This window comes from Ammodytes marinus (assembly GCF_949987685.1).
Source record: "Ammodytes marinus genome assembly, chromosome: 23".
NCBI lineage: Eukaryota > Metazoa > Chordata > Actinopteri > Uranoscopiformes > Ammodytidae > Ammodytes > Ammodytes marinus.
This window is the reverse complement of record NC_137227.1, coordinates 11470075-11494739: the sequence shown is the minus strand read 5'-3', so window position 1 is coordinate 11494739 and position 24665 is coordinate 11470075. Positions and strand designations below refer to the sequence as shown.

Below are 24665 nucleotides of genomic sequence, written 5' to 3'. Positions count from 1 at the left end.
ATGGTTCCCACCTGCCATGAGCTGAGCGAAGGGTTCGGGGCACGTGGAGGGGATCGGCAGGGTCAGCTTGTTGACAGCCACTCCGTATGCCACGGCCAGTCCATCAATCCCTCTATAGGGCACCTCTCCTGTTAACAGCTCCCACAGCAGAACACCATAGCTGGGGAAGGACAGAAAAACAAGGCATAGGTAAACAAAAGTAGTCAAGAGACACACACACACCTCGTCATACAGTATAGTGCTTAAAGCACTTGTCTTGTCTTGTCTGACAGAACAACTACGGTTTTTAGATATTTGATGATAAATCATGGTAGTTTTTGCTCTATTTTTACGTGCGATACAGCATATTATAACTTGCACATTCACTATCATAGCACTGAGAGTACAGCGTTAAGACACATTTGTCGCTTGCTTGATGAAACATGTGCCAGAGACGCAATGTGAACTCATGCATGCAACAGTTGTACAAACACAAACACGCATTCACACACACACACACACACACACACAGGCCTTTTTTCAGCCCACACAATGGGGAGCAGCCCTGTGTCCTAAGAAGATGAAGCGTGGCGCAGGGCTTTGAATCTCCCACACTGTCAATTAGTCCTCGCCCGGGAACCGACTGAATGCAAACTGTAGAGGCCCGCTAAGTGGAAAGAGCGCAGGCCGCAGCCATTTTTTTTCTTATTTAGTTCTTTAATTACAACCTTTACCACACTGTGACTGTGCAGAAAACGCCGCTCGTCCGTTCTGCCCCGAGGCGTGGACAGAAGAGAAAGAATGGAAGAACAAAGATTACCCTTTATTTTCAGATCAAGACTGCCTGCCTGCTCATTTTGCTGTTTCCCAGATTGCGTGGCTATTGCCGCAAAAATGTGTGTGTATGTGTGCTTGTGTGAGAGAGAGAGAGAGAGAGAGAGAGAGAGAGAGAGAGAGAGAGAGAGAGAGAGAGAGAGAGAGAGAGGTGGCACCAAGCCCATTAAGGCAGCAGAAAACTCTGCAATATTACTAAATAGGGTTTTTCGAAGAACCAAATCATTTGTGAAGTACAGTAGCTTGCACCATAGAAGAAGTTTACAAGGGCTGTTCTTATAACTGCACGCTCAATGGGTTTGACACAGAATCTGTATGGGGCTGCAAAGCACACTTTAAGAATTGATGAAATGGTCCGACTCCACCGGCATTCAAATTAAACCACAGCATCTGAGAGTTACTGCTAGAACCACAATGCAGCAAAGCCGTGAATGTGTTATTGGTTTAATACATTATTTATCCCCCCCCCCCCTTATTGCTGAGCATAAACATCCCTGCCTGCTTCATTCCACATGCAAATTTGTATACAGCACTTAGCCATCACGAGTCCCCTCTCAACAAATCACACTGATGTCAAAGTCATTGTTATGAAACCACAAAGAAACCATTATCAAGGGACTCTTCTCTTTCTGTGTAGATGTGGCCACACACACACACACACACACACACACACAAAATTACTCCCAGATAAAGGGCTGCTGCGGCTAGGTTTGGTGTGCGGCCTCCTTCTCTGTCTACGTCGGAGACAATGGGACAGTGTGCAGTACACATGTCCCACAACAAAGCACAGAGCAGCCCTTTGAAGAGGCGCCATCACAGCTTTGCCGCAATCCATCACTGTCCCACCAACACTTCTCTGCTGCACTTTCACCCTTTGCTCTCCATTTCTACCATGTGTTCTGTCCACAGACGCCTATGACAGGCCCACTATCCTGCCTGAAGAGCTGCAGGGATGTACTACTACTAGTGACTACTGTCTAATGTAATAACATATTTTCCGAGAGTAAGATTTGTACCACTGTCAAATTGAGCTTATATATGATATTAATAACAATCTGAAATTCCTTTTGAGCGTCACTCCCAGTGCTTAATTTCTAACGTAGGAGGTCCCTGAACACAGTGTGGGGAGGGTTGCCGGAGTCAAAAATCCACAGTGAATGCAACATAGCCCACTGGACTGCATGGTGCCACTGTTACAACTAAACTGTATAGTCTACAGTTTGCTGACTTGCTGTCTCTCCCTCATTCTCTAGGCTGCCTCTTGTAGGCAAATTTGGGTCAACAGATTATTTCTCTATTGAAGCAGAGAGATATGCGCGTCTGGTGAAAAAAGAAAAAGACGAGATTGGTGAGCTGAATAGTGTCGCGTCGCAGCTGTTGCGCGCCTACTGTACCGACTGGTTTGAATGAATTGGACAAATTTGATCGTCTTTTTGACATTTGACTCCTTGCCACTTGTAATAAAAACCGCATATGAAAACAAACATTAGCTCACATGACGTGCTCAAAATTCCCACACTCCGCCATCTCTCTCATTCCCACTCCTCCAAAATCCGATTTAAAATGCATTAAAAAAGGAAAATAAACAATTTCTAAGCAACTTCAATGGGGATTAAAAACTAAATACAAATATAACAATAAATATTAGACAAATATTGACCGATATATTTTCATATTGACACATGAGGTGCCAAGTCGGCCTGATCCAATCAAATACTGCTTGTTCCGGCAGGCTCCGGCACAAATTAAGCCCTGGTCAAGATTGGAATTGTAAAGTAACAATAGTTTGATTTAAAATGACACGTTGCTTAAGGTGAACTGGCTATTATCTAATGGTTTCGACAGGAACCAGAAAGCAACCCCACATAGTGTCACATTCATCCACATTACCAAGTGCTATGTGCCCAATCTCCTTGTGAAGTCCTTCACTACCTACAAACACTCAAACTAATCAGCTAGTGACTTCTTTCAGAGTCTAACAATCCATGGCATGAGTCATGAATCCAGATGTCAAGAATTCTGGTTTGCAGACCTTTTTGGTCCTTTGCATAACACATTAACATTACAGTACGAGTTTCTATATGCACTGTATCAAACTCAAATGTACTATATCAATAAACTTCCATTTCTTAATATTCTAAATCAGTGCACACACAGGAAAGTACACACAGGAAAGTACACACTAGCGCTCACCTCCAGACATCGCTGCCCTTGGAGAAGGTGGAGGACTTGATGACCTCGGGGGCCATCCAGGCGTAGGTGCCCGCCGTGCTCATCTTGGTGGTCTTGTGCCACTCCCTGGCCAGGCCAAAGTCAGTGATCTTCAACGTCAAACCCTCCATACATTCATTGGTTATGGGCTGGGCCAGAAGGACTAGACAGAGAAAGGGACAAAAAGAGACATAGTTAGACATAGCAAGGTTTTTTAAAGTGCTGGGTGCCCAAATGTAATGGAATGTGTATGTCGCTGCAAAGACTGGCTTTTAACTTTTCTTTCTTGTACCTGATAACAAAAAAAAAGAGGCATGCAAGTCTGAGCCTATACGCTTGAGTGCACACATTCACAAATACTGCATTTCTTTCTCACTTCCTCTTCCTCGTTTTCATGCCACTACAATCCAAACTGACAGTGGCAAAACACATTTCCACACCTCAAGTGTCCACATACATTTGACTATCGACAATGTAAACCCATGAATCTCATCCCTTTATAAATGTGTGAATTGATGCATTTTTTGTTGGCTTCTTTGCAAGCTCTTTTTTTTTAATGGCTCGGTGCATGACATGGTGTAGGTGGCGTGTCAAGCCGAGATCATGTGCATGATTGGGAGCAGGGCCAAATTGTGACGTCTGTGTGACGCTTCCAACGGAACTGCTGCGTCATCACTGGTGGCTCTTGTGGGTGGAAAGGAAGGAAGAAGCACCATTTTAAAAATTAATGTTCAGAATTTAGCAGCTCCTGGGCATCTACTATTCTTGGAGCTGGAACTGGAGACGTTATTAACTATTCATTATAGACATTTGTCTTTCAAAACGCCCTTTTTCCCCAAAGTCTGGTTTCATTTCATAACAGCATTTTGTCCCCGATGACAACCTTTGTTCAGTTTCAAGTGCTTCAAGTTAATAGCATCACATTTCAAAATGACACGTTTTATTTATTAATGTGCCATTTAATTTTCCCCTTTTCAGTTCAGGACTCCTTTCGTCTTAGCCAGCCACAAATGTAGTTAGCCAGTTAGCTCCTGTTAGCTACACAGCAACAACAATGCCAAAGTTACACGCCTCTGCAGTAGATAAATAGTACACAGAAAAAATTAACTAAAATAGCTCTGTAGCTTTTGAGTCTGCTAAGCTTAATAAGGCTGTGCATGAGAGATTATAATGTCATAATCAAAGTAAAGAGCCAGTGGTAGCAGTGGTAGCTAGCTCCTGTTGGCTAGACCATCCACAGATTAGAAAAACTGTATGTCTTGAGCTTGCTAACAGCTAACTGGATAAATCTGATAACAGCTATTGAGGTCTCTCGGTCGTGAAAAGTGACATGAAATAATGTCGTAAAAGTGGGAGTAGGCTATACCATGATAAAACAATAACAGACCTAATAATGATTAAATAAAAATGTATAATGAGTTTAAATGTTTGTTTTTTTAATAATGTCACAAATTATCGCTTCATTTTACAAATATTTCTTCAAATTAGGTTGGCTTACTATATTTATAATTACTAAGCCTATTGTTTAACATTGAACACTTTTGTGTCCATACATGAAAGGCTGCTCTGTCATGTAGAAAATGGTAAATTAACTGTAGGCTAGGCTATTTAAAATTGTGTCTCCAAAGGCCTCTGGCTCAAAGCGCTTTACAATGTCTGCCTCTATCGGGCTACAGCACAGGGTTCTGGCCAACCATCAGGAACAATTTGGGGTTCAGTGTTTTGCCCATGGGGACACTTCGACAAGTAGCAACCCTGCCATCAGTGGACTACCGCCCTATCTCCTGAGCTCACAGAACGCCCCAGTGTGCAATGTCCGAACTGAATTACATTTTGATTTTATCAGACTAGACCACATAAAATCTGCCAAATCTGTTGGTCAAATGAAAAAACTGACCAAAAAGCTCATACCACCCAAAAAGTTATTCCTTTAAAGTACAGTCACAGTCATCTTTCCTGCAGCTTATCTCATACCTGCAGACTACCATCATGTCAAAAGTGATGTGCCCCTTGGTTAAACTTTATGAACCAGGTGTGTCACACGTTTTAAAAAAAAAAATCGCAATTTCAATTTTCATAACAGACAGGTTATTATTTACGTTATCTATGTACTCACTCCTGGATTTAAAAAGTTTGGGGTCTGTATTGCAGAAATTGTAGAAAACATTGTGTGAAATCGACATAGGACTAGAGAAATACTAGTCAGATGTTGCTTAATTGCCCTTCATAAAAAAAAAGGATTCACGCAGCTTGTTTTGACAGCAGGCACGCACTGCCTCACTGCAAATGCACTGATTATCCTTTCATATTTTCAGAGCAGACAGATAAACAGCGGCAAAGGAACGCACTGTGCGTTCTAATACGCCCTCATTGAAACGCAAGGCAGAGAGGCAGAGAACACAAGGAGGAAGCCTATATAAATGTGTCAGAATGTTGGGCCACTTTATGTCACAGGCAACCCTTGTTCTTTCTAAAAGAAAACAATGCTCCGATTTTTTATGAAAAAAACAAAATCATCCCAAAATCTTCAAGGTGCAGAAAATTGCTGGTTGTGGTTAAGTGGACCAATGTAGATGTAGTTTGTTAGCGGTTTGTTTTTATCTTTGTGAAAAGATACATGATTATGAGCAATCTTAGTTTAGCTGTTTCTAGCAGACACAGTAGGGCAATTTTTCAAAGACACACAGTCTCTTAAGTTCTGCAGAGACCGGCTGATTTGCATTATTGTGAAACTTTTGACAACTTTAGTACATCTCCAACAATGCCGGCATAGTTACAGTCAAATTACAACACTGCGTATGTCATAACACCAGAGAGATCAACAAAAGCGGTTTTAAGGTTAGAACTCAGATTTAAATTGAAGTTCCAGTCCGCTGTTTGTAAGTTTGATGTCTAGTTTGTGGGTGAAGTCAACACCAGCCTCTACGTTGTAACTAGTTTCACACGAAAGCTAAAAAAAAAAACTAAAAAAAAACTGAAGGCTAAAAAAAACCTGTTCCTGTTTTTGTAACATGCAATCTATTGCTGCAAGCAGTGATTCCATATGCATCAGAAATATCACAGTTCTGCCAATTTATATTCCAAATAACAGACTTCACTTTACACATCAATCTACCACATATCATGTATGTGGTGTTTGCAATATGGCCTGACCACGAGCAGAGCTTAAAAGTGCAGCATCAATGACAGACGCAGTGAGGAATCATTACAGAGCACAATTCATCTTGTGCCGGCAGGAAGGCGTCATGACGAAGCATTTCCTTGAGTGTTTTTGATGTTCCCAGATGTAGCCATAACGCTCAATAACCTGCTTATAATGGGACTTCCGACTCCCAAAATGTTCCATAAATCAGACATTCCCCAACGAACATGGATTTGGTAATTACTAAGTTAAAATTGATGTTTGTGTTGTTTGTTCAGACACATTCAAATATTGTCATTAAAAAGGCTTTGGAACCAATCGCACCATATGCAGCCTACATTCTTAGTAGACACTCTTTTTAACCAAATTTGGCCCATGCCTTTTTACATACAAATTACCAAAACCATGCTTACTCTACGAATCCCTAAATATACATAATTATGTGGTTTGTCGGTTTCAATTTGGGGTTTTCTATTCTTTCTTAAACATAAGCTAAAAGAGAAAAAAAAACTGAATTGAAAAGAACCTGCATCAGAATAAACTATATTGATAGACACCTGAATGCAACACCATGGATCAAGATAAGGATGACTGGTATTAAAGTGCGGGATCTAAAAAAACTGAGATCCAGAGCACACACACACTGGAAAATGTAATGGGCTGTATGAGTAAACACGTTTTGAGTGACAAGCCAACGTAGTGCAATGCAACCCATGCAGTGCTGTGTCTGTGAAAATAGAATATAACGCTGAGGATGTGGGTATAAGCTGGGGTGTGTGACTCCGGATCACATGTCTAGGGTAGGATCGGTATAGCTCTGTGCCTGCTGTGTCTTCCACTTTGCTGGCTGCAGTCTGTGGGCATCATACAGGGCACGGCTGGCCATCAGGCAGCAGGGAGGAGAAGCAGCAAAAGAATTTGACTTATTATAGGGAAGTTAAAGGCTCCGGCTATTTGCAGTCACTTTCCAACTTTCTGGGCTTGGTGCCTCTTTTTCCTTTTTTTTCCTCTTTTTTTTGTGTGTTTCTTCCCTCGGGTGCATCTTTCCCTGAAATTCTAGGGTACCTGTTTTGTTTGACCACACATAAGAAATGTATATTTTTCTACACATTGAAATGACTCCCTCTCTCTCTTTGTCTGCCTGTCTCTCTCTCTCATTGTGGTCTCCTTCCTTTGTCTGTCTCTCTGTCTCTCTCTCAGACATCCTGTGCTGTGCCTCGTAGCCCAGAGGCAGGCGGGTTTGACGTCACAAAGGAATGCATCACAAGAGGTTGTGTTGTCTGCTGTGTGTGTGTGTGTGTGTGTGTGTGTGTGTGTGTGTGTGTGTGTGTGTGTGTGTGTGTGTGTGTGTGTGTGTGTGTGTGTGTGTGTGTGTGTGTGAAGGGAATGGGAGACTCAGTTTTTTCATACTATACTTTGTCCATTCTGTCCTGGAAGGTGACAAGTAACAAACACAGACAACTAATGGAAGCTTTTACTTGCCATTTCTTAACAGCCTGCTTTAATTCCAGCAGCCAGACAGTTTCTTTCTTTCATTTTTATTAAAGGGAGAAAACTGCACCGAGGTATGTCCATCACTAACTTTTTCACATCGACTTCTGCCTGGAGAATGGTTGCGCAAACAATAAAATAGCAGGAGTAGCCCATGGCCAAAAACAAAAACAACCTCTACAGTGTGAAGGAAAAGAAAAAAGAAAAAAGTGCCCGCTCATTTAACCTTTGCACGGAAAATCAATTCCTGTCCATTCTACCACTGAGTCATTATTTCTGTCAATTCCAAAGGCCCCCCTACGGGTGTTTGAGGGTGGGGGGTGTTGGTATTTATTTACTACTGCAACAGGCCCTGATCCCACACTCACTTCTTTATGTGAGCTTGTAAGTCAGTGTCCGGTAAAAACAAGATTCGGTTGGTCAACTCCATTTCAACTGGCTCGCGCCACTGCAGACCCTCCCCCTCCCCCCCCCACACACACACACATACACACACACACTTCCAGGAAGTAAAGCCGGTGTGGGCCAATTAGCCTCAGGTAGTAGTGGGGCCCTTTCAAATAAAACTAAAATGCAGCAGCCATATTTTGCCATTCTCGCTTGCTGTTCATTGTGCAAAATAAGCAGAGCGCTATTTTAGGAAACTGAGGTTAAGAGGGGTCACATGGCACCAGACAGAGACAGAAGGGAGGGGAAGTGTTAGGTACTGTGGTGGAGCGAGCAGGGGTGACAGAGAGAGAAAGAGAGAGAGAGGTGCTGAATGTTGATCGTTATCATATGATTGAGAGAGACAGGGCGCAGCTAAAAGTGGCTGCCTGGGCCTAGAACGCAGAATTATAGATAATGGTGCACCCACACACATATGCACACAAACACACACACTGACACACACACACACAAAGCACTCATTATACATGGCCAAACAGATGCACACACAGACACTTAGTGCAGCACACCCTCACATTCTATGTCCTTTTCCTTTTTTTTGCCATACAGCTGCACACGACTAGAGTAGTATGAGAAATCTCTGCACACACACACACACACACACACACACACACACACACACACACACACACACACACACACACACACACACACACACACACACACACACACACACACACACACACACACACACACACACACACACACACACACACACACACACACACACACACACACACACACACACACACACACACACTATTGGTGAGTAACATTTGTATCAAAAAAACAGGTTGGTCAGGTCAGTCACTCAAATCATTTAACAGGGAAATGTGAGCTGTGTAACAAGTCATTAATCAAAACCTTGTGAAGGCAAGTACATAATCTTTAAATACTTTTTCATTATCGTATCAAAAGAAAAAAACTTCCAGGAAAAGTGATGTTGAAAATGTCTGTAATCTCCTTAACTGGTATAGGGCTTTAACAGCTTTACTTTATATTTGAACAACTTTTCAAATCTGCCACTATTTCTTATTCAATCTGTAATGATTTGCTTGAACTGAAAATCCACAGTGACTGAGCGCAAATAGGCCTTGCCACATAATCCAGCAGGGTAATTCCCATATGAACCAATTGCATGCCCTGCTGCCCTATCAGTAACAAGATTATTGTTATGCTATCTCTTTGCTAACGAAAATTGAGAAAACTAGCAAGCCGTGCTGGACTGATGACAATGACAAGGGACAGTATAAGATATGTCTGAGACATGTGGCAGCATTTTGGATATGACAATTTAGATGGAAAGAATCATGGCTAAAGTTATGTCTTTATCCAGACTTTGTAAACATGCAATTACAAGGCAACTAATTTAGATTAGGGCTGAGTTGTGTTCAAACTTGGTTTTAGGAAACAGTGACAAATTAATTTCCGGACCTGATTTAATCCATTTTAAGAAATGAGAATTGGTGTCTTTCAGACAATGATTTTTCTTCTGTACCTAGCCGAAGAAATATTCAACTGATCAGTTCAATATTTTGTCAAATATGCTTACTCGCTGTCTTTAAGAAAGTTAGAAATCAATTTAATGTCTGTGTGTTAGGTAGCCACAGAGCTTCAGGACGTGTTCAATTTAGCTTAGCTTAGCATAACGACACGAAGCAAGGGAAAACAGCTGGCCTGGTTTAAGGGTGGCACTAAGGTTGGCTCTCTTTAGGTGAGTTAGGAAGTACTAAGCTTATCCTAGCATAGAAATCTGAATGGGGGAAACCGCAAACTTCAACATGACTTACTACCAACAACTAAAAAACACTTAACACTCTAATTTGTTTAATCCATACTCAACCAAGTATCTTGGCAAACAACTTTTGGATGCATTGACTGTGTCACAGTGAGGTTGCCACATTTAAGACCAAAACCAAAACCTGTTCTCACCAACTGTATCTAGCAACACCACACCACAGCCTGAGACTGAGGTGAGAGTTGCTGTAGTGTAGAGGGATAAACTATTGTTAATGCCGGGGAAATAGACAGACATATAGCCTACAATTCCATCCATCCTCGGATGTAAATTGGTAATAATAGTACAGGGTCTTGCTGAAAAAGCAATATGACAGTCCTTGGCCCCAGGCCTGTTACACCTAGTGCCTTCACCCACACACTTAATGCACAGGCAGATTTATTAAAAAGGCCAACGGGCACATACATAACAGGGATTTGACAGTTTCATAACACATTCATAATAAATATACATGACCCATGCACATAAAGGTCCCTGCACTTATGGGACAAATAACTCTCCACATGCACTCATGCGTGCACACACGGGTCCAAAAATCTCAATCTCTCTCACACTCACACACGCGCATAGGAGAATCAAACATGCAAATGCACGCAGGCAACAAAAGCATTTTAGCAGTCTCAGCACACATACAAAACCACATTCTTCTTCCACTTCCTGAGCCTGCGCAGGGTGCATCCACAGTTCAGCCCTGTCCGGCCCTACCTCCTCCTCTCAACACCACCAGTCCACCATCATTCGCACTGTGGGACAGGGCTGCAGCATTAGTCAGCTGCTTACTGGACGGCATATTGCAACACACTGTGTCCAAATCAGCCGCTGACCCACATAACACTAAGCCTTGCTGCTGCTGACATCTTCAAAACTGTGTGCCGAAAGGTTTGGAAGTTGTTTTAAGTAGTGTGCGATAACTCCAGAGTACCACAGAGGGGACCCTGGGAAAAAAATGACCTTCATGTGGTATGGAGAGCAGCAGAAACAGCTCTAACACTAATAGCTTGAGGTCTTTTGCGGGTGAGGATGCCATGACTTAAAAGGTGGAGTCAGTTATTTTTCTAGAATGCTTGTTGTCTAAATCACTTTGTCAAAATTAATGTGAATATCTCCCTGCAACGTCCTCATTGACCTGTCCATACTCTAAAATATAATCTAGTATGAATACACAGCCTAGGCTCTGTAAACTGGTATGTAAACAAAGTAGCCCACCGTAGCTAACAACATGCCCGTTTACAGAGCCTAGGCTGTGTATAAACACCAGATTTTTTCCAGCACACACAGTACGGACAGGTAGCAGATCGTGAGGAGATATGCACTGATTTTGACGAAAAAGTGATTTTGACAACAAGCGTTTTCCAGAATGGCTGACTCCACCTTTAAGTAGAATAAATACAAGTTCGAGGTTTGGACCCGATGAACTTGGATTTGTGTAAATTGTATATGGAAAAAAAAAAAGATATGCAGGACTTGTATGGGCATCCTCTTGTTATCTCTCAACTGCTATCACATTTTGAGGGGGTGTGTGAACAAAAGTGGCCGGAAAATCCACCACTCCCTTCAAAGGATACCGGCGTGTATCATGACTAGATGGGTCTTGCCCGAGGAGAATGTCTTTCCTGATAGAGAGGCGAAACCCAACAATGTCGCCACAAGAACACCACGACGACAGATCACCATGGCGACAGGGGCTCTGTTTGGCATTGTTTGTTGTTCCGAAACAAGAGTGTGTCAGTTGCAGACGTGGCTCCTGCCAGCAACCAACGGCCTAGATATGAGTTTGGTGCTGGAAGACTGACTCAAACCTGCAACAGCAAGCTTAAAATGGAATCCCCGTGTTGTTGTCGTCTTTTTCTTTGTTGTTTAACATAAGCTTATACCTGACTGATAAAGTGCAACCACTTCCATGATCCTGGGGCAAACACGGCCTATTTACATTCCCCACGTTCTTCACGTGACATTTAACAAGGGCCTTGGGTCTATTTGGATTTCCTAACAGCTGAGTAAAACGCAGCCCTAATGTGGGAAATGAGTTCAAGCTCTCCTTGTCAAAAAAAAAAGAAACTGTGAAAATTCAAATGAATAGAAAACAGCTTTAGGGAACTTCACTTGGTGCGGCATCATTACCGAGGTAGTGGCCCTTGCATTTCCAGGAAGTTACAGCAGACAAGCCATAGAATGTCAAGTAAGGATAAAAATCATGCCTGCATTTAAGAGTCTGCAAAACTGATAGAAACTATGAATAGGCGATGCATTAAACAATGGGTCTGCTGGAATATAAGCTACAAACATTGCCATGTTTTGCTAATTAGCTTACTATTTTGAATATAGTAACCAAGTGTTATTTCACAGTCCAAGTCCACGACAGTTTATCATTGTTTGTACATTGCCTAATGTGCCATATGAGAAATTAAAGATTAACAGGTAGGCCTACAAAATTTGGGTTTAGCAACAGGCAATTACATCCAGGTTAAAGTGGCCAATATACCTAGAGCAAAATCTTGTAAAGGGTCAACGTCCCATCCAAGGACATTTGGGTGCTGAACATACTGTGCATGCACAGATAGAGGCTGTAACCTTTCAGCTGTGGGACAGACCGTGTCTCTCTCTCTCTCTCTAGGCATCCAGCCCCTGTCCCGATAACATGCCAGCTGCAAAAGTCAGCTCAACAAAGCCGCTTCTCTGCTTCTTCACTCTGCACCTCACTTAATTATGTTTTCGCTCTATAATTTGGCGCTGGAGCTACATCTCCCTTCTCTCAGCGCATTTCTCATGTCATGCTACCATTCCTCACCACCCCCTCCAATCTCTGGCAGGGTAGGCCTGCGACAGATGTATCAGCGCATGAGATATTGGCTGATGTGACTAAAAATACAATATTTTGTCTACATTTCTTTAACCAGAGACAAGAAAAATATGCAACAACTCAAAAGTCAAATATCTTTCTGTGGAAAAGGTCAAACTTAAAGGTGGAGTCAGCAGTACTGTAACTTGTTGTAAAAACATATTTTTTTGTCAAAATCAGTGAAGATCTCCTCCCGATCCACTACCTGTTTGTACTGTGTGTTCGCTGGAAGAAAAGATCAAGTGTTAATACACAGCCTAGGCTCTGTAAACAGACATGTTGCTAGGTTAAGGTGGGACCCCTTTGTTTACATTCCAGTTAATAGAACATTGGCTCTGTATTAACCCCTGTATTTTTTACAGTGCACACATACAGTAGCGTACGGACAGGAAGAGGATCGTGAGGAATGAGGATATATATTCACTGATTTTGACACAGTGGTTTTGTCAACAAACTTTCCCCGGAATCACTGACTCCACCTTTGAATTTGCTAATATATCGGCCCAAAAAATAATACATATTTCCTCCACATCGGTTCAACCTATGCCTCCTCTATGCTCTCTCTACCTTCCCCTCCCTCCCTCCCTCCCTCCCTGCCCTGCACCCGTAGGCGAAAGGGAGAATTCCGGCAGGGTGGGGGCTTTCCCCAGGAAGAACGAGAGCTTTGTCCCCCCGAGGGACGAGGCCATCGGCTGACAGACAGTCTGGCAACCTCTGACCAGGCAGCCAGTGAGCGAGCCAGGCAGAGAGAGAGATAGAGAGGGAGAGAGAGAGAGAGTGATAGGGCATAATCATGCATAGAGAGGATGAAACCAGCGCTCAGCCGGGCAGGAGTTTCGTCTCAGCTCTCACTGTTGTTTACTGAGAGTCAGTGTATAGGAATTAGGCAACCTCAGTGAGTTTACACACCTGGCGCAACACAGCTCACTTGATAGCTATGAATAGAAGACTCTGCAATCGTCCCCGAGGTGGCATTGCTTCCTCATTCGATGCACATAAAGATGAGTTGTGACTCAGGTCCGAGTACATTTCACATTCACCCTCTATACCACAGCGATGTCATTAGATAAAGGTGGGGACAGCAATTCTTGAGAATGCTTGTTGACAAAATCCCTTCTTGTCGATATCAACGAATATCTCCTCACTATCTACTACCCGTCAGTACTGTGTGTGCCCTGAAAAACAATCCAGTCTTAATACACAGCCTAGGCTCTGTAAACAGGCATGGTGATAACTACGGTGGACCCCTTTTTTTTTTTTACATACACTTTGTATTCATACCAGTTTACAGAGCCTAGGCTGTGTATAACACCCAATTTGTTTTCAGGGCACACAGTACGACAGGTAGTGGGATAGTAAGGATATTCAATGATTTTGACAAACAAATCCCTGACTCCACCTTTAAACCTTGAATTCCTGTGGCAATTATGTGTATTATTATAGGTTAATATATCATTCTGAGTGGATGGGGTCAATCAAATGCTTAAAAATGACTCATTTAATGTGAGACACTCTCTGACTTGTTCTTTTGCAAGAGCTGATCAGGTTTGTCCGGTCTCACGTCTACCTCAACTGTCGGGACACTTCTTCATGGAAAAACGACATGGAAAACATTGTAGCAAATGCAGCAACGTGAACTGTGAATTAATTTGTAAATGATATCTCCGCGTTCCAAGATCTCGGCAATAAATCAGGGTTATCATTACTTACAGGAAGCCAAATTAAAAAGCTACATTAAAACCGAGTAAAACTCAAGTTGTAATGAACTGTATTCTTCCTTTTTGATTATTTTCATAACAAAATCATCAACTGCAATGTGTATTATAAATCGTTTAGTTTATAAATGGTCAGAAAATGGCGTAAACTGCCCGGGTGCACCTTTTTAATGCCACGAACTGACACAGAAAAAGCCTTTCTTTGCCATTCGTTTCTTTGTATGACCTGAACGAAAAAATTCAATATCAAAGCAATCAACTTCTTTTCTCTAAACTATCACCTAACTGATTGTTCAATGTGGCTGATCACTGATATTTTCCGTGCATGTAAAACCCGACAAGAGGTTTGATGTCTGCTTCTTATAGTTTAATACAGTGTAGTCACAAGACAGGAAATCAAAATGAGCTGCATGATTGAGGAAAAACTGCTTCCGTAAAAAATACATTTTGGCACCCAAGTGACAAGCAAATTATCACGAGAAACAGGCCTTTACAGCACACACACACACACACACACACACACACACACACACACACACACACACACACACACACACACACACACACACACACACACACACACACACACACACACACACACACACACACACACACACACACACACACACACACACACACACACACACACACACACAGCGGCTGTGTCTTGATTCAGAGACCACGCACTTGGTAGGACGCAGTCTCGCGGTCTATGAAGGCTATAGCCTATGAAGGCCGATTTTAAGGCCGGTTTTAAGGCCAACGAGCCTTGTTAAACGAGACGGTCTCCGCAGGTCTCCGTTTACGAGCATTTCCGGTTTACGTAACAAGCCGTTACCTTGCGTGACGACTCGCCGCTCCTGTGCTGCCTAGCAACCCTGATTGCTGCCAACGGAGACAGCCCTGTCAGCGGAGGAAAAAAGAAAAATAAGTTGTCTACCAGACGAAAAGAAAAAAAAGTACAAGAAAAAAAGAAAGGAAGATAAAAGTTAAGAAGATGGAGCAACACGTTGCTGTTTTGTTATTTTTTATTTTATTTTATGCAATCTCTGAAAAAAACGCAATGAATCTTGGGATATGTTGGGCCACGAAGGATACATCTGATGCAGCCTTCAAAACTGCTTCAAAACCGTGAAACGAAGGCTGCATTTCACGACCGCATATGAGGAGCCTTGCAAGGAGCCTTGCAAATGGGACAGCCTTTGCGCGCCGCTATGACGCAATCGGTCTTCAAATGCAGCCTACGAGGCCGGTTCCAAGACCGCAACCCCTGAATCAAGACACAGCCAGCCTGTTTCTGGGCATCCACATTAGCGCTGTCAGAGGGGTGGCTATAAATGATTCCCTGTGCAAAGCCTGTGGTGCCAGGTAAAAGACCAAGAGGTCCTGAAAAAACGGTGACTTATTAACAAGCCTCCAGTGCTTGTGTGTAAAAATGTAACCTTCATTACAGACATTTCCTTAGAAGCTCAGACAAGGGGCTTGACCCCAGAAGCTCTGAAGTCAAGGTAGCGAGGGAAGGGGGAGGATGGGGGAGGACGAAAATGTATACACCACCAGGTACAAATGTTCTGAGTATAGCTCTAGCTTTTTTTTTTCTGTTTACACCCCATCTGAAGCAGGATTTTAATTCAATTACACAAGATGAAGTCAGAAAAACTATTAATTAAGTCAGAATCAATCAATCAGAATCAACGTTTTGTCCTGTCAATTTACATTTAAAAAGGTGGAGTGATTCTGGATATTTTGCAGATTGTATTGTCTAAATCAGTGAATATCTCCTCACGATCCGCTTCCTGTCCATACTGTGTGTGCGCTGAAAAGAAAATCCAGTGTTAATACACAGCCTGTGGCTCTGTTAGCAGGCATGTTATGTTGTGTTTTTTTGCATACCCTTTGTTTATACACTCGTTTACAGAGCCTAGGCTGTGTATTAACATCAGATGTTCTTTCAGCTCAGACACACAGCACGGACAGGAAGCTCATAGTGGGAAGATGATCACTAATTTTGACAAAAAGTGATTTGACAACAAGCGTTCTCAAGAATCACTGCCTCCACATTTAACAGAACTTTTGTGAAAAATACAAAGGTTAAAGTAGCAACAAATAAAAAAGTGATTCAAAGTAAGGTCAAGGTCTTCCATTTCAAATCGGCAAATTTAATGCAACATGGCTGTCCCTTTGTTTGCTGATCAATTATTTAGCCTATCTTAAACTTCAAATAAATTGAAACATGGTTCAGTAGAGTACTTCCTCTCTATTTTGTCTGCTACGGTATGTGTTCGCACCAACGTTGATACAGCCCAACCCAACAAATAGGCTAACGATATGCATAGCTGGCTCAAACCGCACTGAAGTAATACTACTGTGACACACACGTGACACAGTATGTCACTCAGCACACACACACATGTTGCAATATATGATGTGATTTCAAAAATATGAAACATTGTGAGTTGTTATGGAGCCTATGTCTGTATGTATTAACTATGCTGTATTAGAAAGTTGTCAATAAAGCAAACAAAACTGGAATATATTTACCGGCCAACTATAAGAGGAAGAAAAAAAAAATCTAAATAAATATGCAGAAATAAATACATTACAAAACTACTGTAAAAGGAAAAAAACAACATTGCCAGCTACATCAAAGTCAACACGGTCTTTACTAGACTGATGAACAACATCCCCTTGTGCTGGAATCCTCCAAAAAACAAATGTGTCCTAATCCTCATAAACCAGTGTATCTTCCACAAACAGACAAGTAGGTTTTTGGCTGCCGCTTTGCATGGGAACTGTCTTGTGATCTGTGTGGCCCAGCTGAGGGTGAGGTTTTCAGACGGGAGATAGAGAGAGAAAAAAACAACCACACATTTCACTCTGGCTGGAGTTCTGGAGACCTCTCTACTTCCTGTGAGCTCGGACAAACGCATAAGGTTCAAGTAGCAAAAAAAAAGGGAAAGAGAGAGGGGGGGGTCTCCTCTTTCCCTGCAATTGTTTTTCCTGCCCCCTCACTCATCCTGCTCTGACTAGACTACACACACACATGAGTTCTAATGACTAAGCGTGGGTGGACACGTCTCATTTTGTTTATATATACATAATACGGTTTGTGTGTGTGTAAAGACGGGCTACAGGGTACAGATTATAATAATTGTTACAAAGAATTGCTTCTTATTCAAACTCAAATGTCGGCATTTGATTAAATATTGATGGCTACCATCACACTGGCTGTTGTCTGGAAACTTGAACCAGATAGAATATAGCGCAATGGTTTGATTAGACTTCACTGCATTTGTATTTCTATCGTGTTTTTTTTTTTGCATTATCATTCCTAATTAATAATCCTAATAATATCAACCCCAGTTTTTAAAAAAAGAGATGTATTTTCTGTCCTGGAGAGACTATCACTCCCGAGAAAAAACAACAATGGTGACATACTTGCCTAAACTAGAAAAGCCTCAGTCAAAACATTTAAATAAACTCACCCCGATGTGAAAACCTTCAAACTTCAACACATCATAGCAACACAAAAATATCAGCTTCTAAAAGCGTTGACCTGAAATGACTGCTTTTAGTACAAGCCTTGAAAGACAAACGCTCACTTGCACACCGACATCCATATCTACTCTTCCATCCAAGGTGAGCCAAGGTTCTCTGGCATCTGTGTCTTTTCCAAAATAAAGAATAAAGACAGCAGAGGAAACCATGTAGCCAGGGCAGTTGGCTGAGGTGCACAGTATAAGCCAGGCTATAGCCAGAATCCCCCCCCCCCCCTTCTGCCTTATCGCCCACTGACACTCGCTCTGAGCCAGCAGCAACACAGCTGAGCTCTCCCCCAGGTGACCTGCAGTCCACTTCCTACCCCAGATACCCCGAGGATATGGCAGTCAGCAAACAGGAGGCTAAAGAGGCAGCCATAAGAAGGTTAAGGTAACTTTATTTGTACCCGAGGGTAGATTTGGTTGCCGTTAAAAAGAATTGGCTGCTTACACACAGACGCAGACAACATTAACAACATCGACAGACAGTGACATAAAAGTGACAACAGTGCTCCAGACATAGGAACATGGATTAAAAAGCATACAAAAAGGTATTACTATCAAAAGATAACTAAATACTGAATACAAGCCATCATGGCAGATACAAAAAACAAGGTCAGAATGAAAAATAAATGTAATCAAAAAAAGATAGATAAATACGTATTGGTGCAGGTTACATCACGACCGTGCACTTTCTGCTACACTTGACATTTGATGTTATGCCGCCCCGGCTGAATAGAGAAACACTAGGCCATTGGATACATTCGCTCGTTATGGAGGATGTGGATCAAATGCGGAAAGCAAGAAGAGGGATTTTGCAAGCAGACGCATGGTGTCTAATATGTATTTCAATGCAGTCACTCACTGCATGTAACTGACATATTAACACAGTGATGATGCACAAGTTACTCATTTCTATTTATTCTTCTTTGGGTTTTTTAAAGCTCACTTCATTTCCCAGAGATCACCTAGCTGAATCATCTTTTTCATCATTATTTTCTCTTGTCAAAGCATCGCTTTTCTACACTTTTTTTCTCTTTTCAGCCTTGGGGTCATGCAGAAGTGTAATAAAAACTATCACAATATAATATAATATAATAATAATAATAATAATAATAATAATAATAATAATAATAATGTGTTTGTTTGTGTGCATGTACATCCTTTTTAAGGACACATACACACACACACTGCTGAAGTGAAGTACATGCAGCAGCCAATAAAATATCTGAATGGCATATACTGATAGTGAAAGTGGAGCCTCGCCGACATTCTTAAAAGCAAAGACCTCCATATGTCGATAGGACTTTCTTTTATCAAGCTCTTTCTCTCACGGTCTGTCCCACAACTGCTCTATTGGCGCACTTATCACCCAAGCTAAACATGTTAAATGATAATACGGCCGCTTTAACAAAACACAGGTGCATCTTCGGACGTTATCGGGTTTAAAATCTCTCCATTCCCATCACTAAACAACTCTGCTCAACAGGGGAATGGTGTGTGTGTGTATGCACTGGTAACGGTAGTGCAGTTCAATACACAAATGCAAACATCACACACCCAGCCGCCACACACACACACACACACACACAGAGAGAGGGGGGATGTTTTGAGTGAACTGCAGTGTGGGGGCCCTGAATGAAAACATGCTGGTAGAGGGATGTATCAGATGTTTGTCCACTAGCAGGAAAAAAAAGGAAAAAAGGAGACATGTTGAACCGAGATCTAACTGTGGCTTCTTCCTGAAAAAAAAAAACCCCTGTGAGTTCCAGCCCAGCAAGTCCTTAGCTTGGCACTTTCCCCACAAGTTATAACTAAAGCTCTGCAGTTTTATGGCGTGTGGTGGTGCCCATAGCCGTTTTTGGGTCTATGAAGGCTTTGTGCAGATAACTGACAGTGTAAGGACCGACTGGTTTTTCGACTGAATGGGCTTTTTGAGGGCTGTGTTACCGATAGTGAGACTTTTGCTGCGAGGAGACTCTCATCAGCTACTTTAAGCGACAAAAAAAGTTTGGACAAAACTAGTAACACTACCTGTCGAGAAATAGATAATAGACTGACAAATTTAACAACAAGAGGGTGAACACATAGCGGAGCATTGAGGAGCTTAAGAGCCAGGTATTTTTCTAAACAAATCGTAGAGAGCAAAACAGAAGCGTGAATTCTGAATATTCGCCTCATGTTAGCATTGCAGGGGCCTCATTTATAAAGCTTTCTACGCACAAAAACCTTGCGTAGACGGCAGAAATGTGCGGTCAAATGTGCGGTGGCAAAACGGTGGTATTTATAAAAGAATTCTTTGCGTAGAAGTGTGCGTATTCCCACGCAAACTTTTGACCATGCGTAGAGCTCACGCAAGGTTTTGCTGAATCGGGGAATCAGCGACACTCAATGGCAACACCACGAAATAAAGCTATGTCATCGGAAAAACACACATATCCTTGGCACCCAATATATTTCATCAATTATGTGCGTACCTATTGTTGCGAATATAGGCTACTGTTGTCTATGGCATGCAGTAATGATGTAGGTTGATTTACTTATCAAGTAGGTCTATACATATTTTGATTATATTTTGAAATTGAATCTTATAGTTCTACTCTATAATAATATCATATACGTCGGGAGGTGTGTCCCTGAGTGGCCAGCGGGAGAGCAAATAGTCTATATTTTAGGCTGTGTGTAAAAAGTAGTTTTGTACAAAGTTAAGGCCAACCATATTAATTAAAACTATATATTTCGTTAGATAAAATCATGTTATGAATTTAGCAAATTATTTTATGCATCTCTTTCCCATAACAACTAACCCTCGAAGTTTAAACTATAATCTGACGTTGTTGGAAATGTGTTGATCTATGGAAGGGAAACAATGCTTTGGAATATATAGGCTAATGCATTATTTCACTTCTCACAACACATTTTATATAGGCCTACATATAGGCTAGTCCTACAGTTTCGCTAATACGTGATATTTCATACAGTACAAAGTTGGGCAAAACATCTTAACAAAGACTATAACGACTGTGCCAATCATGATATGTGATCAGCGCGCGCGTGTGTGTTTGTGTTTTTGAGGCAGTTACAGCGACGCATGGCACGGGCTTTCTTCCTTCCCAGTCGCTTTCTTTGTGGCCGGTTACCTCCCTTTTTTCCTCATGTCAGTCAAAATGCTGTGCTTATTAAGTGCGTCATCATATTCAGGAGCTATTTAGCATTCGCCATGTATGGTAGATTGTGGGATGAAACTGGGAGGTGTAGTGGGATGACACCGGGCGGAGATCGTCCGCGCACAAATCACCGCAGGTGGGTAATTATAAAGGGAAGATTGCGTGCAACTGTGCGCAGCACAGTTTTATAAATCTCAACTTTTTTTTTGCGCAGCACATTCTTGGCTTTGTGTGAACGCAATGTTTTGGGAAGGTTTCTACGCACACCATTATAAATGAGGCCCCAGGACTGCAACATGACTTTGAAATAAATGCTAATAGAACTGTATGCTAATGCAATCAACTGTTTGCTAACAGAGTAGCTGCAACAACTTTGTATAGTGATAATATTGCCCCTTAAGTGCCCTCCCAGACAAAGAAAAAATCATAAAATCAATCAATCGACTGCTGACTTAATGACCAACCTCATACTTACACGTGCACCAAAACACCATGTCAAATTATTTAGAACATTTTCTTTTCATATGCGAAGGACAAAAGAAATTTGTTGGGAGAAAAAAAAAGCAAAGCCCACCATTTGGCAGCTCAAATGGCCAACTTTGACATATGTCTTAAAAAGGTGTTTAATGTGCTTACAGCTAACAAGGGAATAAGCTTGTCAATCTATAAACTGAGTCTTGCAAAGCATTTCCCCCACAAAATCATTATGTTTGGTAGCATGTTTAGAAGGCCAAGGTGTATTGCAAGGCTTTCGTCCTTGTTTGTAGATAAGAAGCTAGAAAGCAACGTGGGCGGCGGTTCAAAGTCTGAGGTTTGGAACTGTTGCCACAAGTTGTCAGTCTCTGTTAGCCATGAGAGAAAATTAAATTATCTGATAAAAACAGCAACATTCTGACCACTGGATGCTCGGATATCATGAAAGAAAAAAAACTACAAAATGAAAAGGTTTCCCTTTGATAGTACATCAGATTGACTCAACAGGGCATACAATTTACAAAGCAGATCGGCATATGCTGTTGTTTTCATTTGGACGTAAAGGGATTCAGTGGTTTCCTATAGAGCTGTATGGCCTACTTCAGAGTGGTACAAACGTGAAACCTCATTTTAGATCACCGCAAGATACTAAAGCACGGGGGCTAAAAAGAGAAAATGACTGAGTGCACAAGGTGTGCAAAAAATCCCCAGACTCTCGTCCCCATATGGACACAATGGTGAGAGAAAGAGGCTCCTCTATACTCTCTGCTCTGTATTTACTTTCGGTGGAATTCCAGTTATGGCCCCTGGCTCGGTCCCAAGCGCCCCACCATGCCGTTTCTTCAATGATCCTGTTTAATCAGCATCTTCCTAACAGGCCCTAGCGCTACACTGATCATTAGCTACAACTGAAACTTTTAGCTCTGGTTTACAAGGCCATGGGGTATAATGACTATTCACCTTAATGCCTCGTTACAAAAACTAGCCCTGAATGGTCATACGTAATATGTACTTTATTCTCCGAGTGCGAGTAACATTGTTATGTTTCAGCGTCATATCATTATGAAGGAGTTTCTTTTGTGTTGGGGGGGGGGGGGGGGGGGGGGGGGAGGATTCACTTCTACTATTACTCCACAATTCCAGTAAAGACAATATCTAGTTGCCTCACTCATGCATATTGGTCCTCCAACTGGAGGCTATGTACAGTTGGGGAAAATAGTCTCTCCACCTCCTCTTTCACATATTTTTCCCTGTATGTTTGCAGAGCACTGCAGAAAATGGCAGCCTTAGAAAGAAGAACTTGCACCATTGTTCTGAGGAACTGACACCATAATCCGAGGTTTACCCGTGAGGCTTCGGGACATTTTGTACTGTCAAACATAACTGTCCCCCATCGTCACATTATTGTTACACAAGAGAAACGTAGGGTTTCCTTCAAAAGTGTCCCTCGTGTTAAGATGCTCTTGCACCTGTGCGTTAAACCTGTCGGCGCCCTACTAAGAGCGCCACAAATATTGTCGGACAGAGTATCTTTTGAAATGAGCCCCCCCCCCCCACTCTGTTCACATCCGGCCCCCTCCTCCTTCCACCACCACAACAGGATATTGCTCAGTGGCACAACAGGGTTATGGCTGTGTATGGACTGAGACATGTAGGGGCAAGCCAGGGACAAAGATTCAGAGAAGAATTTAAAAAAGCAAGAAGAAGGAGGCCGGTAGAGCGATACAATCTCCCAGCGCACAGGGAGAGGGATTGTGTTGGCTTTGGCCTGCCTCGTATACAAACACTACATTAACATAACTCCACTTTCTTCTGCTCTACAGGAGACTTTTTTTCCAAGTGGAGAGTTCAGGAAAGAAGAACCTGACACACAGAGTAGGAAAGATAAGCAGAGGGTGTGAGCAGATGCAGGAGGGAACAGGAGAGGAGGAATGGACGATGGTCAGCGAGCTAAAGTAGGCGCTGGTTGAAAAGTGAGAAAGATGGAAACAAGTCTGAAAGGAGTCTGAGAGAAAGGTATTCTTAGGGTGTGCTGAATAGGGAGTCTTTGCTTTCAACAAACCGAGAATCAAGGGAGTTAACCTGCTAGTGCTCCTATCACAAGGTCATATTTCCAGGAATTTACAGTACTCAATGTTGCGGTGTCAGTCGTTCCCTGTTAAACAAGGAGCAATCATGATCTCTTTCTATTCCGGTGCACTTTGGCGACCAGGATCTGCAGTAGCAGACAGGATGAGCAGAGTGTGGTTACAAAAATCCTTTGGGCCGCAGCAGATACGGCCACAGAGCTGACAGCGATTATATGCTGCATCACAAGAATGATAATAACAGAGGGGAGGCTGCTGCAACATTCAGGTGACTTGAATGTTTAGGTTAGCTAAAAGCACCGTTAGAGCAGCTGAGGAGCAAATTTGTTCGACTTCAGAAGGGGGTGATGGAGGGGGGGACAGAGGGCCTTATCAGATATGAATATCTCCACAGTGTGGCTTTAATGACAAGGTTCAATGCCTACGTGTCTACCCGTGAGGGCCCAATAACCCTGGCACAAAACGGTCCTGCTGCCCCCGCGGGCGGCATCAAAGTCCAAAGTGTGACTTGTGACGGCAGCGAGAAGGAGACTTCCTCTTCAATTCCTGACCTTTGCCGGCCAATGCATTTTCTCCTATCAACAACACATATTTGCTGGCCTTTCACTCTCTGTTGCCTTGGCCTACCTTCCCGTGCTACGTTTCAAGAATATGTCTTGTTGAACAGCTAATCTTATTTCTTTATGCTTTGTCAAGATCTTAAACTTTAATCTCTAGATTAAGGAGAGATATATAGCCTAAAGATAATGCAAGTACTAATATGGTACACAGAAAATAGATCATTCAATTCCCTAGACTAATGCCATGTTTGACTTAATAATTATATGGGAGCACAGGCTTTAGAGATTGTTGGGAGGGTTGAAGAGGTTGCCTTGGTTGGAGAAATGGCTTTGTAAACACTAAGCGAGGCAGCTTCATACACAGTAGTACACCATGTTCCAT

The 24665-nt window shown here is 42.3% G+C and overlaps 1 protein-coding gene across 1 annotated transcript in view; it reads right to left on the bottom strand.

Moving 5' to 3' along the window:
* The window catches only part of LOC307269139 (mitogen-activated protein kinase kinase kinase 11), a 49581-nt gene that overhangs the window by 22860 nt on the left and 2056 nt on the right, over nucleotides 1-24665 (bottom strand). The window contains exons 2-3 of the mRNA XM_080051979.1: nucleotides 3007-3187; nucleotides 12-160 (exon numbers count right to left, since the gene is read on the bottom strand). Coding sequence (XP_079908105.1) covers nucleotides 12-160; nucleotides 3007-3187 — 330 coding nt within the window. The remainder of the gene's footprint in view (nucleotides 1-11; nucleotides 161-3006; nucleotides 3188-24665) is intronic.